Genomic DNA, 19,795 nt, shown 5'->3' with positions numbered 1-19,795 from the left:
CGACAGCGCCGCCCTCTCTGGCCACTCGCAGTTTGGAAACAGGCAGTATATACAGTATATAATCCATATGGAAGATATTGACATCTGGCACCCGGCAACTTCATCACTATGACACACTAGCCCCTGAGGGGGAACGGAGAGGAGAAATAACAGCTCCTGCAGCATCAGTTATATAGAATGGCGTCACCTATATAATAGTAAGGTCGAGAAACAGCGCCTCCTTCCACCTCTCATCCATCAGAAGTTCGAGCGGGGCAGTGTCTGTTTTGCCCCCGCGGCCATAAGCCATCTTCACGTGAAGTGATGACTGACCGAGGCTCTCCCTGCAGCATCTCCTCCAGACCAGCAGGGAGAGAGAGAGAGAGAGAGAGAGCGCACCAGTAAAGAGATGACAAGTGGCGTAATAAGAGATCCAACATTGAGACAAGTAGTCAGGCGCGTTGCACATTAGCCTCCGCCTCACCCTGGAAATGGGCCGTGTCGTGTCGGCCGCGGTATGCAGCGCTGAACATCAGCGCTGTGTGTGTTTGTCATGGAGTTGTATCAGCCTGAGCCATCCAAGAAACACTCGGCTTGAATTCAAAGTGCAGCGTTTCCCATGACTCTGTGTGTGTGTGTGGGTGTGATGCTGCCTCCTTCTTCTGCCCGCTGGTGTGTTACTTACACTCTGTGCTGCCTGCTGAACGCTGATACCTTGAAGCATCTTCAGCACCATCTGATGTTGCCAAAGCCGAGAAAAAGCCTCTTGTCTCGTCTTGTCTCTCCGGGCACAGTAATCAGCCGTGACATTTCAAGAAAAGATTTCAATTTTTCATTCTGTGTGTGTGTGTGTGTGTGTGTGTGTGTGTGTGCGTGTGTGTGTGTGTGTGTGTGGCTTATGAAAAGACGCGCGCTATATAGCTCCATCGATCGTCAGGCAAGGTTTCGACATTGAGACTCGGCTAGCAGCACTTTTACCTCGGGATTTGGCTCTCATGCTGCACATCTCTCAATAAGAGGATATATCAACATGCCAATCTCCCACGCCGCAACCTCACGTCACCTTATTCAGTACATCTCTCTAACACTTATTAACCCCCTGTGTTTGTGGGAGATACTGTAACTTTCATGCAGGCTATAGCTATTAGCTATCCACTGAATGTTGAATGCATGTAGAGAGATACTGTAGCCTATGTGTACGTCTTCTGTCAGTCTCACACAGGGCCTTGCATTTGATGTGAAGCCCTGTGTCCTTGTACGATATGATGTTGATTGAAACTGTCATTTGAACAGCATCCTGCATGCTGCATGATTTGATTTGGGGTTTTTTTTTTTTAGCAGAGGGTTCCTACGGGGAGGAAAACCCCAGGGGAGCACAGGGAGAACATGCAAACTCCACACAGAAAGGCCCTTTTTGACGACCCCACCTGGGGCCATAGGCACTGAGGAGGACGCCATGGGAATGGGGACACACCCCTCACCGTACTACGGCCCAGGTGGGGTCGTCAAAAAGGGCCTTTCTGTGTGGAGTTTGCATGTTCTCCACGTGCTCCCCTGGGGTTTCCTCCAGATTAAAAAAATCGTTTTTTTTTTAATCTTTTTTTTTTTTTTTTTTCCGTAAAAAAAAAGAAAAAGATAGGACCCACCCCCCCCACCCCCCCCACCCCCCAAAAAAAAAAAAAAACGTGCAAAAAAAAACAAGGTCCTGCATGATACAACATGCCCTCCAACTGTGGCCACAAGGAGATGCTCAGGTCCACTGTCCTTGGTGGGCACAGGAGGGACTTAATTCATGAATAATAGTGTTTGGAGAAGGATGTGGGATGTCCAGTGCTAACCAGCCGTCCTTCTAAAGACTCGGCAAGGAGACGATTTCTGTTGTTCTCATCCCTCAGCGTGCGCTGGAAATCTGCTACTCCCAAAATAGGGGAGGTGTGAGCTGTCCTGACAGGAATGTCCAGGCTCACTTTCCCCTTGTCCGTAGCTCTGGGGGGCCCCATGTTGGCCCCTCTGTACATGTATGTCTGGGCCCTGTTTATCTAGGCCGGCCTAGACGTCAGGGTATCCACGGGGTCTTGAAAAGTATTCAAGTTGATACATCAATTTAGGGAAAATTAAGGCCCTTAAAAAGTCTTAAAAAGTCTTAATCATCATACAATGAGGTATTACATTTTGTAGTTGATTGTGTTAAACTGAATCAAAATCCTATTTGTGTGGCAGACTTTGTGATATCAGCAAATATTATATCGTTGGAATTTAAATGTATTGTATCGTGATGAAATCTGTGATTTACACCCCATGTCGCTGATGACGTGACGACTGACGAAAGTGGCGTTAAGGTCTTAAAATATATTGCAAAGGTCTTAAAAGCTTATTGAAGTTAACTTCAGAGTTCCCGCATATACCCTGGACGTGTCTCAGCACATGGAGTGACAGCTGTGCAGGCTGACCTCTCCAGAAGCACACGGCTCGCAGACTAAGTAGCTGCTTGGCAGTCTCAAAGTGGGAGACAGGAGGCAGCAGTGTCGTGTCGTGTTGTGCTGGGGTGGAGGTGGAGGGTGGAGGGTGGAGGGTGGAGGGTGGAGGTGGAGGGTGGAGGGTGGGACCCAAGGTGGTGCCAGGTTCACATTCTCAGCCAAGACAATATGTTGTGGAAAGTAAACTTCTCCTCTGGGGGGAAGAGTTAAAGATCTCTGAAAGAGGAGGCCCATCCAGGAAGGAATACCCTGCTGGGAGCCAAGCTGGGAGGAATGATTCATGGCTCATGTTTGCTTCCCGCTTCAACTCCCAACCCCTGTTTGTTTTCTATCAATCTGCTGATATTACAAGAGTATTTTTTGGTGGGTTCTGTTGTTGTGTGGTTTTTTAAATCGTTATAAAATCAACTTTAATACCCGAGCAAAGAAGGAAACAGATGCCGTTCGATGGTTTACTAATGTTGTGGTCGCGACTGTGATCCCGAGCAGAGATGAACGAGGAGGATAGTTGCAATATATGAAACGGTGGTGAAGAAAGCAAAAGGGGTCAGCATGATCAAAAACATATGGAATTGTTTGAAGAAACCATGTAAAACAATATAGTAATGAAGAAGACTTGACTTGAAAATGAACAATAAAATGTATAAAACACTTTAAACACAGCTTTAAACAGATATCGGTGAATGAATGTGCCGCAAATTTTCTGGGTATTTGACGATAGATGATATTTAACAGTAGTAAGACTTGACTTGAAAATAATCAAAAAATGTACCGTAAAACACAGAGTACGAGTACCTGGGGGTTGATTTTTCCTTTACTCGATGTTACATGTAGAGTCGCTGCTGTAAGTTAAAGGAATATTTGAACCGGTCGACATCACTTCCAGCTTTATTATGCTCATCTCTACCTCTGTCCCCGTCTCGACATACGTCCAACCCAATTGTACTTTCAGTGGTGTATAAAGTACTAGAAAACCATACTTAAGTAAAAGTAAAGATATCTTCCCAGAAAAAGACTTTGGTAAAAGTCAAAGTCACTCATTAGAATATTACTTGAATAAAAGTCTTAAAGTACTTGATATTTTCTGTACTTAAGTATCAAAAGTAATTTTCTGATATTAAATGTACTTAAGTATTAAAGGTAAAAAGTACAAGTGAATGCTGCAAAAAAAATCAAGCAAAAGACATCCCTGGGCTTGAGTGGAAGTCTATTTCTTCTTCTTGACTTTTATAGCCGCTGGCAAACAACGTTATGTTGCATTACAGCCACCAAATGGAATGGCTTGTGGATCGTGATTAACGTAACTTGCAAACTAGGAGCACTGATTTGCCAAACCTGATCGCTTGCAGGCTACGCAATTTCTTCTGATTTTACTTTGTAACTAAGATGCTTGGGGGAAATGTAGTGGAGTAAAAGTATCCATTTTATTTGAGAAATGTAGTGGAGTAAAAGTGAAAGTTGACAGAAATATAAATACTCAAGTAAAGTACAGATACTCAGAAAAAATACTTAAGTACAGGACTTAAGTATTTATACTTAGTTACATTACACCACTGTGTACTTTCCACCCTAAAAATGTGGTTTCAGTTTCGGCGACACTTTAAATTGAAGTCTCTATCCGCTCTGACCCCACTATCAAACAATCATATGTGTCCTCCCTCTGTGATTGATCATGCTTTTCTCGTGTGGGACAGAAAGGGAATTGGGTCTGTCAAAGATCTCTATCAATCTGATGTTTTCTCTAGCTTCGGGAACTTGAAAGATAAATATGCTTTATCTGGAATTGACCAGTTTCGGTACTTTCAGGTGAGACACTTTGTTCAGGCCCGGTTCCCATCTTTTCCACATGTACCTCCCAGACTACCTTGGGACAGATGTCTGGAAATCCTGCCCAATCAAAGGGGTATAATTTCACAAATGTACGATCACCTCATGTCATTAGACACTCATACTCTTTTGAAAACTAAATTAGCCTGGGAAGCCGAGTTGGGGTCGGAACTTACGAGATGAGTTTTGGGATGCAGCTGTTGATAGGATACATTCAACAACATCATGAAGGTTCTGCACCGTACCCACTTTTAGCAAGGCCAGGCTGGCCGAGATATACCCCAATGTTGATAACAGATGTGACCGCTGCAACAAGGGGCATCTCAAAAGAAAATCTGAAGGAAAGAATTAATGTTGACTGTTCATGTTTGCCATGTTTGTCCTTCAATAAAAATCATTAGGGGAAAAAAAAAAAAAAAAGGATACTTGAGATTGTCTTTGTGTGCAATACTGTCGTGAACCCAAGCTGATCAGGCTTTTTCCATAGAGACACTGCGGAGCGCGTCATCATTCAGAAACCAAACCACGCCCAAAACGGAGGAAAACAAAAACTCCTCCCCCCAATCCTGGCGTTCTCCTTTGTCACGTGTTGCACACAAAGATCATATATACGGAAGATGAACACTCCAACTTACTTCCTTGACAGCAACATCCACATTTTTCTTCTCGCCAATTCTCAATGGCTTCCTTATTTTGCTCGGGAGTACAAAAAAACTTTAATTGGCGATTTCTTACATTTGTTGTGTGCGCAGCCCACCACACAACAGCTTTTAGCTATGGTTAATTCAAGGGAAATAACGCTGGTTTATGGAAGTGAATGGAGAGCTTTCCCCCGTGATGGGCGTGGCCTATTTCATGCAGTGTCTCTATTGGAATCAGCTCTTTGCTGTAAACATGATTGATAAATATTTGCAGAAGAAGAGTAGTCTGGTTGTGCTCTCTGGCCATGAGGAATGAGTCTTTGTGTACAGGAAACACAGCTGTCCAGAGAGAGAACACTGGCTTTTGATTGGCGTGAGGTAATTGCTGACTGTCGGGAAGTCAAAGTGCTGCTGGTAGCCTAATGAAGAGAGGAAGAAGTTTTAGTTTTTTGTCTTTATTATATGTTTGCATACCCGTAGCTACCATTGAGGACACCGAGGTCATGACCTCGGTATATAAAAAAAATAATAATAATAATACTAGAACAAAAATTTAAAATAGCCCGGCCCCCACATCTATTCATCTGTAATTGATGTTTTAAAGCCCTCATAAATAACATGATATATGACATAGTTGATCAGAAATGCAACAATTTTCTTCCTCTCTGAGTGCTATATAGAAGGAAGAGACATAACTCACCACAACGTTCACATTTTGCATTGGGGCTAGATTGGGGCTAGACTTTGGGGACAGTTCTATTGAAGTGAATGGGTAAGTAACTCCCCTGTAAGTGATGTTTGTGTAGATGGGCCATTGTATTTAATTGAGCAGTATTCTGCCATATGTGACCTGTATGCAGAATATATATTATGTGGGGAGACATTTATTTTTTGTATCATTGTAAAGCAACAGCACAGTAAAGAGGATATGAATCTAACATGATGTCTGTAGTTCTTTATAGATCTAGCCTCTTAATGTTGCTCTCAAAGGGCACCAGACTGAAGCATTTGACTTTAAAATGGACAAAATGTTCCATGAACCGGGGGGCACAGCCTCCCCTGGACCCCCAACGCCATGCTAAAATGACCTCGGTATTTCTCAAACCCTGCCTACGGCCATGTAAGTTACTTTGTGTGTGTGTGTGTGTGTGTGTGTGTGTGTGTGTGTGTGTGTGTGTGTGTGTGTGTGTGAGAGAGAGAGAGAGAGAGTGTGCGAACCGCATGTTAACTCTTGTAAGGTGTTTACTATTGATGTAGCATTGCTGTAGGCCTACTACTATTCGCCCTTGAATCCTCTTGTTCACTGTGCTGTGAAAGGGCAGCACCCGTATCAGTGTGCTGCTGTCGAGTCATTTCCCCCTACTAACACCGAGCTGAGCAAGATTGAAATTGAAAATGCATTTTTATAAATGCATTGACTGCCTCTCTCCACCTTCAAAAAGTGTTTTCATCTCTTAACAGTAATAGCATCCAGGTGGGGGGGACATAAGTCACCGTGACACTTTTATATGTGATAGACTGTCGGCGTAGCGACTGACTGAGTGCTAATAGCACCCCGAGGCGACTCGGGAGACGGTAATGACATTCTCCACCGGGCCACATTAACCAAACACAAGTCAATGGAGTGAATGAGCTGCTAACGAATCAGCGGCACAGTGGGTCTCCTCCACGGTTACTTCACAGAGAAGGGAAGCGAGCAGCAGCGGCGTCTCATGAGTGAGTGGGCCGTGATTTGTCGTCGGCCCTGGATGTTTCTCAGACTTGCCTCGGAGCTTGTAAACGTAATGAGCAACATGCTGCGCTGCTTCTGTCGTGTTGCATTTCAGATCCCCCGATAATGTGTTTTGAGAGACTCGACAGGCTACTGGCAGCGCTGTCCAAACCGCCGCTGGGGCCCTGATTGACCCCGCGGCCACTTTTTGTGTAACATAAATCTCACGCAGTTTGCTCCGTGCGCCTCCTCCCTCAGGTCTGGTGATTGGCTTCTCTATGACTCCGCCCACCCTTGACAGCCCCAAAGACGACCTAGTGATTCCAGTCCACGAAACACTCGCCATTACATGCAGGTAGGTACTTTGCAAGTGTGTCATGCATGTCATCGATATAACTTGATGTTAGTTCAGGAACGAAAAGCAAAACCCAATAGTTGTGTGCTTTCTACTCTTTCATGATACTGGCCTTCACAGTGTTGGGGGGTAACTCATTACAAAAGTAACATATTACATGTAATATATTACTTTTAGCAGTAACTCAGTAATATAATTTTTACTTAGTAATATTATACCAGTTACTTTGTCAAGTAACTCAAGTTACAAATTGAGTTAAAACATTTTTAAATCAAAGCACACATTTAAAAAAGATGCAATCATGTCCTAATCAAACTGTGTGTTTTTATGCAAATAACCGCTATAGATGACAATAACAAAGGAAAAAAATTACATTTCAAATTTTGGATTGTTTACACTGACTTCAAGGCGGTTGAAATTGTTTTTCGGGATGGTTCTGGGGCGGCGATGTCATTCTGCTGCTGCTGTTGTTTTGGTGAAAGTAATGCAAAAGTAGTGTAATAAGTAACGAGTTACTCTACACAGACAGTAATATTGTAAAGTAACGTATTACTTTCAAATGAAAGTAACTACCGTAGTAATATGTCGTATATTACATTTTGAAAGTAACTTGCCCAACACTGCTGACCTTATCTCTGACCTTATACCTGATCTCATAATAGATTCATAGATTCAAGTAAACAAAATTGTCCAGTTTTCACAGCACCGTGATTTTTCCTTGTGTAAGAAGATCTCTCCCCAGCCACCGCAACACGTACCTGTCTCATGCCAAAAGTGCATGCCCTTTATGTTGGGGTCAGAGGGCACCGAGCGAAGCGTTGTTCTTAAAACACAGCCAACAGTACATTTTCAACTGAAGCCATGTCAGATAATATTCACACGACCTACACAGTATAACCATCCTTTATCCTCTGACATCTCTGCTGCACTGCTCGCTGCCAAACCTCCACGCCATTACGCTTTGTTTTTCTACGGTAGCGAGAATGATGTCTCTGGAAAGCCGGTGATATGTTTGGCCTTTCTCCAGAACGACACTTTACACAGCGTACGTAAAAACCCTCACATGGACAGGCCACTCCTGTGAGACAAGAAATCAATTTCATTTGAGTCCATTTAGTCTTTACAATGTGCATGCAGTTTGACAGGCGCACACTATTCACGGGGGGGCGTTCAGACAGCCCACACAATGCATTCATTGTGCCGCGTGTGGATTTTTCCAAGTCATTTTCAGTCATTACATTTTGGCACTGTCTGTAAAATGTGCACATTTCTAGTCGGCGGAGGCAGGTGGTGAAAGCGTGATTGTCGCTTTTCAGACAGCCACTCTCTCATTCATATAGCCCTGGCATAGCATATCCACCCATAGCTGAAATGTATTTGACGGAGCACAACAGTGGCGTGTGCAATGGATGCAGAGGGGGAATATATAGGATCACGCACCCGCACATACACGTCGTGCACGCTTCCCCCTCGGGCTTCACTCTCCCCCCCCCCCCCCCCCCACTCATCACCTTTTACGGCCAGAACATGACACGGGCGGAATGGGAAACGATCCCCCGTTGTAAACGCAGACGGCAAATTAGATTTTTTCCATTTCTTTCTCAGGGGACAGCGCACGCTGGCCTGGGCCTGGCCCGACCACACTCTGGCGGGACAGGAGCCGAGCGACCGGCAGGCCCAGCTGCTGCTGCAGCCCAGCGGCGCCCCGGGCCAGAGGTCGGCCCGGGTGACGGAGTGTCCGGGCCAGCCCGGGAAGCCCTACTGCAAGAGCCTGGTCCTGAGCGGGGCGCGGGCCAACGACACGGGCTACTACCGCTGCTACTACAGGGACGTCAAGGCCATCATCGACGGCACCACCGCCGTCAACATCTACGTCTTCGTCAGGGGTGAGTCGCAGAGACGGACAACACAACACAACACACCCCCCGTACTGATGTCCCCGAGACAGACAACACACCCCCCGTACTGATGTCCCCAAGTCCCCAACGAGTGTCTCCCAGTACTTTGACCTCATGTCAAACATTGTGTCTTTCATGCATACACATGTACTCACATTAGGCTGAGAAAAAGGAGATTTTCTGGGATATTGGAAAATGCCAATGTTTGCTGCCTTTGTGGAAAACGGCTTGTGCTACCCTAGCCTCGACTCAGCGAGACTCAGCCTTCATTCTTCACTGTGAGTCTCGTAGGAGCACCCCGATAGGGCATCGCAGGCTACGCTAAAATGGTAAAATGCGCTTACATTTTCATACATGTTAGCAATCACAATAAAACAGTACGTACCTCCCGTTGTTATCTGAAAAGGATGGTAATCGGTGTTCGCCAAATATTGCGTTGTTTCCAATACCGAGCCCTTATTAACTCATTGAGTGCCAGCCACTTTTGGAGGACGGATGCTCCCAGTGCCAGAGTTTCAGAGCGTTTTCAGTGATTTCTCGAGGCCCACAGAATATTGTGTGATATTACTATGTAAACACTGAACACGCACAAAGAACGATGAGACTCTATTCTATCATCTGCAAAAAAAAGTTTATTGATCCCATTTTCCGTTCTTTAGTTATGAGCCGGAGAAGATAGCTTGATTCATGCAAAAAAAGCAATTTTTTTCTAGAAGCTGAGATAATTGGCCTTTTGTGAAATTAAACATTTCAAGCACATCACTGACTCTGAAGCTAATCTTTTCTAATGTAGTCACACCTCAAAAATAATTTCCTTCAATAAAACAGTGAAGGCCAGGGAATTCTGTTTGGCAGAATAATATTTTTTAGCTACAACCAGCAGCGCTGGCCCCTGCGTGCGCTGCTGGTTGCAGCTTCTTGCTGGTCTTGATTTGCTGCTGGTGGGCATCGGATATTCTGGCTTGCGTTTGTCAATCCTGTCCTGCTGCCTGGGTCTGTCTGGGTGTTGTGTGTGTGCTGCTCTGCGTGCCCCCTCCCCCCCCCCCCCCGCCCCCGCCCCGCCCCGCCTCGCCTCAACTGCACACTCCTCCTCCTGTCTGTGGTGGCTCTCTGCTGAGTTTGCTGTGCGCACAGTGAAGGGTGCTCAACATGCTGCTTTTTTACAGCATTCCGCGTGTGTTTGTCACCGGCAACGATGCTTCCAGTTGAGAATAATAACAACTCCACGGTGTGGATGTGCGGATGACACGGAGCGGCTCAATTGTGGGAGCAGATTGGCTGCTGCAGGCACAGCTGCAGTAACGTGCTTCAGCATATCGATGCATACGGATGCGATGCGATTTCCGTTTCCATAACGACTTCTTCTTTGTTTTTTCCTTGCCTTTCTGTTATGTGGAGAGCACTGTCGCCACCTAAGGGTTCTGTAAAATAGGTTAGACACATCCAATAGCTATAATATTTGTACATCAGAGGCAGAAGGCTTTGATCGACGCCCCACCGTCAAAAAACGCAATTGACGAACATGTCCGTCCTTGGCACTCTACGTTACTATTTGAAATGACGAACATGTCCGTCCTTGGCACTCAATGAGTTAAACATGCTAGAGCCTGTTCTTCTGGATAGGATGTGTAATTACAGGTTTCCACCCGTAGACACAACAGAGATGGCGCTGTTTCTCAGCTGGGAAGCGGAAGGACAACAACGGCCATTTTTAATGGAAAAGACAGAAATGACAGGCTCTGGCATGTTTACAAGGGCTCGGTATTGGAAACTACACAATATTTGGGAAGGGGGGAGGTATACTGTTTCATTGTGATTAATACATCAGTGAAGGCCATTTTAGCCAAGCCTACAACCCCATATTGGGGTGCTCCTTTGAGACTCAGAATGAAGAATGAAGGCAATTGCGTTGAGGCTAGTCCCAGGGGTGGCCAAACTACGGCCCGCGGGCCAACTGCGGCCCGCTGGCCGTTTTTAAGTGGCCCGCCATGAATTTAGAAAAAAGAAAAAAATGTAAAAAAACAAACAAAAAAAAAACTTTTTTTTTTTTTGCTAAATACGTTTTTCCGTTTTTCTGTTTCAAAGTTTAAAACGGAAAATGAAAACGAAAACGGGGGAAAAAATGGAAAAACAAAAACATTAAGAAAAAGAAACTGAAAAACAAAAACAAAAAAACGGATTCCCCCCATTTCGTTTTTTCAATTTAAAACCATTGAAAATGGGTTATACTTGGGCACCCTGACATGGTCTATTTATAAAAAATAAAAAAAAAGATACTGAATTAATGTTTAATACTAAAGTTATGTTAAATTATCTCTGTCTTAACCTGTTAGCACAGGAAAAGAAAATTTGATAACATACAGAAATACCCATTGTAATAGGTGAGCGCATCAATAAACTATGTGTCATATATTTATTTAGGTAGAAATTAAATTTTTGATGGCACAAGGGTTTTCTGGTCAAATTTTTTTGCCGCGAAAACTACCGTGCTTAATATTGTTTGGCCCGCGACTCCTTATATTTTTCTGTATGCGGCCCACAACCAAAAAAGTTTGGACACCCTTGTGCTACCCTATCAAAAAATGCTACCTTATCTGTAAAGAGGAGACTTGTGGGTACCCATAGAAACCTATTTTCATTCAGATATCTTGAGGGGAGATATCAAAGGACTCCTTTGAAAATAATTTTACCGTAATAATTTCGCCTAAGTTTGGATTGGAATTTATTTAGCCCACTCCCCGACAACCTAGCATGACGTGGTTTGTACCTTAGCTTAGGTCATCTAGTTTCATTATGATACCATAACCATTAAAACTATGAATATGAAATCAGGAGATTATCAGGAGAAATTAATTACCAATCGGGAGCACAGCAGGAGAAAGGGCTGTGAAGATCAGGGTGTTGGCAGGTATGTTCATGGTGACCCATGCTGCACTAGTAGGCGTAAATATAAACAGTCCCGCCCCTCTGCACCCCTCCCAGCATATAGACCCAATCACTGTGACGGTCGCATTAACAACAAAAGTCACTTCCGGGTAGACACCTGTCGACTGATAGGAAGTGTGGATAGATCACAAACTTGTTTATTTTTTATTTATGTTGTCATTTTCAGTCGTAATTGTAACATTAAAGATATATAGGCTACCTTAGTTAAACACGGTGGTCCGACCCTTTTTCACATTTGGCTGTGCTTATTTTATGTACTGTGTTGATGAACCAAATCTACCCAACATGACGTTTCACCGCCGGTCGGACCAACTGCTAGTTTTGGGTGAACTCAAGCTGTAATTGATTTCATTCTGTGGCCCGACAGGTAAATTAGCTCTCCAAAACTAACGTAGTGAAAGTGTTGTTATTAATGAGATATGAAGACATCAAATCTGCATTTTACACTAAACATATTTCTCTCTATCTCAGTCCCCCGTCCCTGTTTTCTCCACTCCATTAAATTGCATGTAAGTGAATGACACAGGCGTTGTCTGCCCGGATCTTATTATAAACAACATTGTGATTTGCTCATTTAAAATTGCCATTCTCTCCCTGACTCATATGCCATTGGCTTTTGAGTGATTCCTCCTCGCTGCGTTATGTCCCCGGCCCGCAGCCACCCCAACATCCTGTTTACCATCACACAGGGTCTTTAATGTTGTTTATTACGTTGCTACCTCCGTACAGCAGAGTGCTTCAGTCTACTTTTCATTGAAAGGTTAAGTATGAAGTACATTTCAGCTAATGGAAGTGCTGTTCTCTTTGTGAGAAAATGTTTGTCTTTCTCAGAAAGAGAACATCACTTTCGTAGCTGGGGTATTTATGTATTTATGTTATCCCTGGAAATCTATATTTTGTAGCAGTGAGTTTAGTATGTGGGGCCGTTTGACCTGGTCTGCCACTCTGCAGCTATATGGCTGCGGGGTTCCTGTCTTTAGTTTCTCTTTTCCTTGGGAGGTTCACAAGAAAAAGCCACCGACGTCCCACTGAAAATAGATCTCCTGTTTGAAATATGCTTCGATATCAAAGTGAAACCTGTTATTAGGGGGTTTCTAAGTTGCTGACTTTGCCTCGGCGACACCCCGACAGCTGCCTGGTGTCCGTAACGTTTCGGAAAAGGGATGAAGCGCTTGATAAAAGGTAGGGAATGAGCAGCCATTCTCTTATCTAATTAATAAGGGATAGGATATTAGTTTCAAAGTATAACAATACATCTAATCTGCATTGATCTGTTGGCCATCCTAGCTGGCTTTTCATCTGCTATAATTGTTTTGTTTTTGTGAGACCGTCAAATCTGAGAAGAGCTGCACCACGTCTGGGTCTTTGCTGCTCGTCTTTCGCTCCTGACTTCATGCCGCCTTGTAGTAATAGGATTCCGAGTGTGAAATCTCATGTCTCCGTGTCTCTTTTTGTTCACAACAGAGTGACACTCCTGCTCTCTCTATTTGAGGCCCGTGGACTTCCGAGATTGCCTTAAGGTTAAGGCTTGTACGTCTTTTCCTCCTCCTGCCTGGCTCCTGGTGTGCTGGTGGTGGTGGTGGTGGTGGGGGGGGGGGGGGGGGGGTTGTGAGATCAGAGTGGATGGGGAGGTTGGGAGAGCGCAGGGAGACGGATGATTGTCATGTGTAGGGGAAACGTGCTGACCAGTCCACTCATGTGAGATGCCTGGTTATCCCCTCTGACAAGGTGCCAAGACAGTTTCCACAGATCTGACCAGGGGGCTGATCAGAAGCAGATGAAATCGCGGCCCATAAATTTTGGCACGACGTGCGGCAGGATGAGACGAGACACATGTGCATTCAGTTAGACAGGCAATATCTCGCCCCTTTGCCCCCTGCGCACCATGCACTATCATCTAAACACACACACGCACATGCACACCCACACACGCATACACACACACACACGCACGAACGCACACGCGCGCACGCACGCACACACACATGCACGCACGCACACACACACACACACACATGCATAAACGCACACACACACACACGCACGCACGAATGCACACACACACACACACACATACACGCATGCACGCACACACACACACACACACACACACACACACACACACACACACACGCGCGCGCGCACGAACGCACACACACAAGCACGAATGCACACACACGCATGAACGCACACACAACCACACACACACACTCACACACACACACACACACACACACACACACACACACACATTTGTGCTCACACATGAGAATATGGCACACACCCTCACTTTTACACAAACACAGATGTACACACACATTTACACCTACACACACGCACACACGCAGTCGCACGCACGCACACACACACGCGCACACACACGCACACACACACACACACACACACACACACACACACACACACACACACACACACACACACACACACTCAGGATCATAATATGAACCTTTGTAAAGTCTGCTCGCCCAGAGGCGGGACACCTCCTCTTCCAAAAGCAATGGCAGCCTAATACCCGTGGAGCTTTATTGTGAAGTGCTTTAACCATCAGGAGTTGTGTGTTTTCTCTGGTACCTCTGTGTATATTCTGACCACCGCGGGGCACAAACATAAGCCTCTGTGTTTGGGCTTCCTGCAGCTTGAAGTGATTGCATTGAGTGGTGCATCAGAAGCGCGGGCATGAGAATAATAGAGAGCTTATCACGACAAAAAGAAGGAAGAAGCGAGCAGGTCACACTCATACAACACCTTTGGCGGCTTTACACAAAGTCCCCGGTATTTACAGAAAGGCCCGGGAGATATAATAATAAGCGCTTCTTTTATAATAGCCTGCGCTCAGGCGGGGGGAATACGAGGCTTTTGTAGCGATAACACTAAGCCATAAGCAATATAAATTGGTCACAAAATTGCTCTGATGTCTCCTAAAGCCCCGGTGCCATGGTAGCCAGTAGCTTACAACGAAGAGGAAAAACATCAAGGTCTTAGGATGAAACACAAGAGAGATTTCCCACCTGCCGACCGCCCGAGGTGAAATTGTAGCATTATTTAGACGATTAGACCCCCCAGGCTCTCGCACTGTTGCCATGTTTGAACATGGTCATAATAAATGTGATGTCCTGCCTGCCTGGGTATATTCTTGCTACTGTTGTGTTAGCTAGAATTAGCTAGACATATTTTCTGTGAAGCCCTCTGAGACATGCTTGTGAATTAGGGCTATATAAATAAACTTGACTTGACTTGACTACACAGTCAACTGTTTCAATGCATTCCATTGCACTCGTGATAAACTCTCCAATACAGCATGTGCTTAGGGGTGATTATCAGGCTCTGAGGTATGGCTGCCTGTCTGTTCCCCAAGTTGCCTCGGTAATAGCCGCCATTACCGCAGCGTGCACACACACAGGGATGACCCTTTTAACAGCGCCTGTGTTCCTGTCTGCATCCAGACCCTGACCAGCCCTTCCTCAAGAGAAGCAGCTCCAGCGATGACCTGGAGACCATCTTCATCAGAAGCTCCTCCGCTCACATAGTGGTGCCGTGTCTGGTCACAGTCCCCGACCTCAACGTTACTCTCCAACCTCTCGCGGTTCGTACTCCCCACAACGTTCTCACACTCCCCCACAACGTTCTCACACTCCCCCACAACATTCTCACACTCACCACAATGTTCTCACACTCACCACAACGTTCTCACACGCCCCATTCATCTCATTGTTTTGGAACTGATGTCAAACGATGGCTTAATTGATGATCGATGGCTTGAGCTCAAGTCGTTGTTTTGGTGTTCTTGTTTGTGTGTCGTGTGGATCTTAGTACCCCACTCCTCTGGAGAAGGATGCGATGACATGGGACAACAAGCGAGGCTGCTCCGTCCCCCGACACGTCTTAGACAGCATGCCGATGCTCATCGGCTTCACATGCATAGCCACCCTGGGAGGAAAAGTCTACCAATCCACCAACTACCTGATCCACACTACAGGTAACAAGTCTACCAATCCACCAACTACCTGATCCACACTACAGGTAAAAAGTCTACCAATCCACCAACTACCTGATCCACACTACAGGTAAAAAGTCTAGCAATCCACCAACTACCTGATCCACACTACAGGTAACAAGTCTACCAATCCATCAACTACCTGATCCACACTACAGGTAAAAAGTCTAGCAATCCATCAACTACCTGATCCACACTACAGGTAAAAAGTCTACCAATCCACCAACTACCTGATCCACACTACAGGTAAAAAGTCTACCAATCCACCAACTACCTGATCCACACTACAGGTAAAAAGTCTACCAATCCACCAACTACCTGATCCACACTACAGGTAAAAAGTCTACCAATCCACCAACTACCTGATCCACACTACAGGTAAAAAGTCTACCAATCCACCAACTACCTGATCCACACTACAGGTAACAAGTCTACCAATCCACCAACTACCTGATCCACACTACAGGTAAAAAGTCTACCAATCCACCAACTACCTGATCCACACTACAGGTAACAAGTCTACCAATCCACCAACTACCTGATCCACACTACAGGTAACAAGTCTACCAATCCACCAACTACCTGATCCACACTACAGGTAAAAAGTCTACCAATCCACCAACTACCTGATCCACACTACAGGTAAAAAGTCTACCAATCCACCAACTACCTGATCCACACTACAGGTAACAAGTCTACCAATCCACCAACTACCTGATCCACACTACAGGTAACAAGTCTACCAAGCCACCAACTACCTGATCCACACTACAGGTAAAAAGTCTACCAATACACCAACTACCTGATCCACACTACAGGTAACAAGTCTACCAATCCACCAACTACCTGATCCACACTACAGGTAACAAGTCTACCAATCCACCAACTACCTGATCCACACTACAGGTAAAAAGTCTACCAATCCACCAACTACCTGATCCACACTACAGGTAAAAAGTCTACCAATCCACCAACTACCTGATCCACACTACAGGTAAAAAGTCTACCAATCCACCAACTACCTGATCCACACTACAGGTAACAAGTCTACCAATCCACCAACTACCTGATCCACACTACAGGTAAAAAGTCTACCAATCCACCAACTACCTGATCCACACTACAGGTAAAAAGTCTACCAATACACCAACTACCTGATCCACACTACAGGTAACAAGTCTACCAATCCACCAACTACCTGATCCACACTACAGGTAAAAAGTCTACCAATCCACCAACTACCTGATCCACACTACAGGTAAAAAGTCTACCAATCCACCAACTACCTGATCCACACTACAGGTAACAAGTCTACCAATCCACCAACTACCTGATCCACACTACAGGTAACAAGTCTACCAATCCACCAACTACCTGATCCACACTACAGGTAAAAAGTCTACCAATCCACCAACTACCTGATCCACACTACAGGTAAAAAGTCTACCAATCCACCAACTACCTGATCCACACTACAGGTAAAAAGTCTACCAATCCACCAACTACCTGATCCACACTACAGGTAACAAGTCTACCAATCCATCAACTACCTGATCCACACTACAGGTAAAAAGTCTACCAATCCACCAACTACCTGATCCACACTACAGGTAACAAGTCTACCAATCCACCAACTACCTGATCCACACTACAGGTAAAAAGTCTACCAATCCACCAACTACCTGATCCACACTACAGGTAAAAAGTCTACCAATCCACCAACTACCTGATCCACACTACAGGTAACAAGTCTACCAATCCACCAACTACCTGATCCACACTACAGGTAACAAGTCTACCAAGCCACCAACTACCTGATCCACACTACAGGTAAAAAGTCTACCGATCCGCCAACTACCTGATCCACACTACAGGTAAAGCAAGGCACATCTATTGTCCAGTGCACGCCACAAGCTTCAGAGTAAAATTATCTAATTCCAAAGGTTAACTGAGATCCATCCCCTCTAGTGTCACAGTATGCAGACTAGCAGAAAACCAAAATAACTTTTCTTTTGGCAGCTGCAAAAACACAATGGTCCCAGACAGTACAAATATTTAATTGTCACTAGAGGCTACGTTCCTGCTGAGAAAGAAATTAGCTAGAAAATCAAAGGTGGTGCCAAGCTGGCAACACTGTCACCATAATTCAGCACGGCAGCCAGTTATTGAAGCCAATTATGCCTTAATGCGGACAATTGGAAGGATCTTCTTTCATTAATTCACTTCCGTGAGCAAAAATCACCCTTTTTTATCGGTGCCACTGTGAGAGCAGAATGAAGAGAAAGATAGAACAGGACAGGAAAGTTAATTAATTTTTGAAGGAGCTGAGGCGGAGACTTTTCTCTCTCGTTTTGGAGTGAACCCTGAGAGCCCGCGGGGTGTTCGCTATGTTGTGTGAGATCATTCGAACCTCTCACTTCAGACGTGGAGGGAACTCAGAGCCACCGCTGCCGGCGGCCAAAAGCAACAGCCGCATCAGTCAGAGGAGAAACTGAGAGCGAGTCTTCCATGGCTGTCACTCGCAACACTAATGGACCAGTTTAAACAAACAGGCCATCATCACAGTCTGTCTCATCACCCTCACACACACACACTTCTTCACACCCCTCATCCTCTCCAGTGGCTGCAGAGAGCTTTGAATAACAGCAGTCAAGAGAGCTTGGCCAATGGCCAAAGCTTTCACATTGCTGCAGACGCTTCCCCTCTTATCTTCTATTGAGGATGCTGATTGGACAAAGGGTGGGATGGCTGTATTCTACTTTGATTTCCTCCATCGATATACAGTAGCTCGACAATTAGATGGAAATAATGTCAGTGTGTGTGTGACAGACAGCTCCTTTATAGTAGAATGGCTCTTCTGCTCCAAAGGATAGTCATTTCCTCTTGTCCTGAGAGGAAGGAAAAACTGCTGACGATGTCACCGTGACCTCTCTCTCTCTCTCTCTCTGTCTCTCTCTCTTCTGACTCTCTCGCTCTCCCTATCTGATTCTCTCTCTCTCCCTCCCCCTCTTCTTTTCCCCGCGCAGGAAGTCAGGTTTACGATGTCAAGCTGTTTCCTGAGGACCCAGTGGAGCTGATAGTGGGGGAGGCCCTCGCCCTCAACTGCACGGCATCGGTGGAGTTCAACGCCGCGGTGGACATTAAGTGGTCCTACCCTGGCAAGCAGGTACGCTACACTGGAAAAAGACATAATTTCCATTCATTGAATAAGAAAATTCAATGTGAATTTGAAGAGGAAATGTAATGAGTAATGAAAGTCCTGGTTGGAACCTGTCGAAACGTGTAGAAACCCAACATCCAGTCCCAGCGTGAGGCGCTGACCCGTGCCACGGAGGCCGTCAGCATCCTGACCGTGCACAGCGTCAACGTGAGCGACACCGGCCCGTACGGCTGCACCGTCACCAGCGTGGACGCGACACAAACGCTAGAAACTCAGGTCATCGTTTATGGTAAGAGCCGGTTCACGATTGTCTGCAGATAATAAAAGATATATGATTGATTGAAATTGTTTATCAGGAATAACCCCCTTGAGATGAACCATCTCGTTTTCAAGGGGTTCCCTAATATCTTAATGTCCCTGGAAACCAAATTCAGAGATTTGTTTCGAAACACATCACACGTGTTAGAAATGAGTTGCTGAAAACATGTGAAAAGTCTGAGCACCATTTCGTACTAAATTGTGGACAGTTTTTCTGTTTTTCGCCATTTCCGTGATCAGGATTTTTTGGGCGGGCCTTAGTGGCGGCTCGATGACATCATGGAGGCATACTCAGCATGGCCCTTCCCCTAACACTATATAAAGCCTGAAGTGCCTCTACCTTGCAAATTCAAAAAAATAAATACAAAATGCATCAGAATATATCAGGTTACGTTACGCCCACTGTGTGTGTGTGGGGGGGGGGGGGGGGGGGGGGAGGAGGACACTGGGAGCACTACAACAGACACG

The 19,795-nt window shown here is 45.4% G+C and overlaps 1 protein-coding gene across 1 annotated transcript in view; it reads left to right on the top strand.

Moving 5' to 3' along the window:
* Positions 1–1,698: 1,698 nt before the first annotated feature.
* Positions 1,699–19,795, top strand: part of flt4 (fms related receptor tyrosine kinase 4) — a gene marked incomplete at its 5' end in the record, with an annotated part of 67,492 nt that continues 49,395 nt past the window's right edge. Inside the window, 7 exons of the mRNA XM_083651719.1 lie at positions 1,699–1,747; positions 6,894–6,990; positions 8,596–8,876; positions 15,299–15,438; positions 15,666–15,831; positions 18,876–19,015; positions 19,136–19,298. Of these exons, the coding sequence (XP_083507845.1) occupies positions 1,699–1,747; positions 6,894–6,990; positions 8,596–8,876; positions 15,299–15,438; positions 15,666–15,831; positions 18,876–19,015; positions 19,136–19,298 (1,036 nt within the window). The remainder of the gene's footprint in view (positions 1,748–6,893; positions 6,991–8,595; positions 8,877–15,298; positions 15,439–15,665; positions 15,832–18,875; positions 19,016–19,135; positions 19,299–19,795) is intronic.

Source organism: Poromitra crassiceps (genome assembly GCF_964638095.1).
Source record: "Poromitra crassiceps genome assembly, chromosome: 15".
NCBI classification, from domain to species: domain Eukaryota; kingdom Metazoa; phylum Chordata; class Actinopteri; order Beryciformes; family Melamphaidae; genus Poromitra; species Poromitra crassiceps.
This window is presented reverse-complemented; position numbering and strand designations above follow the sequence as displayed.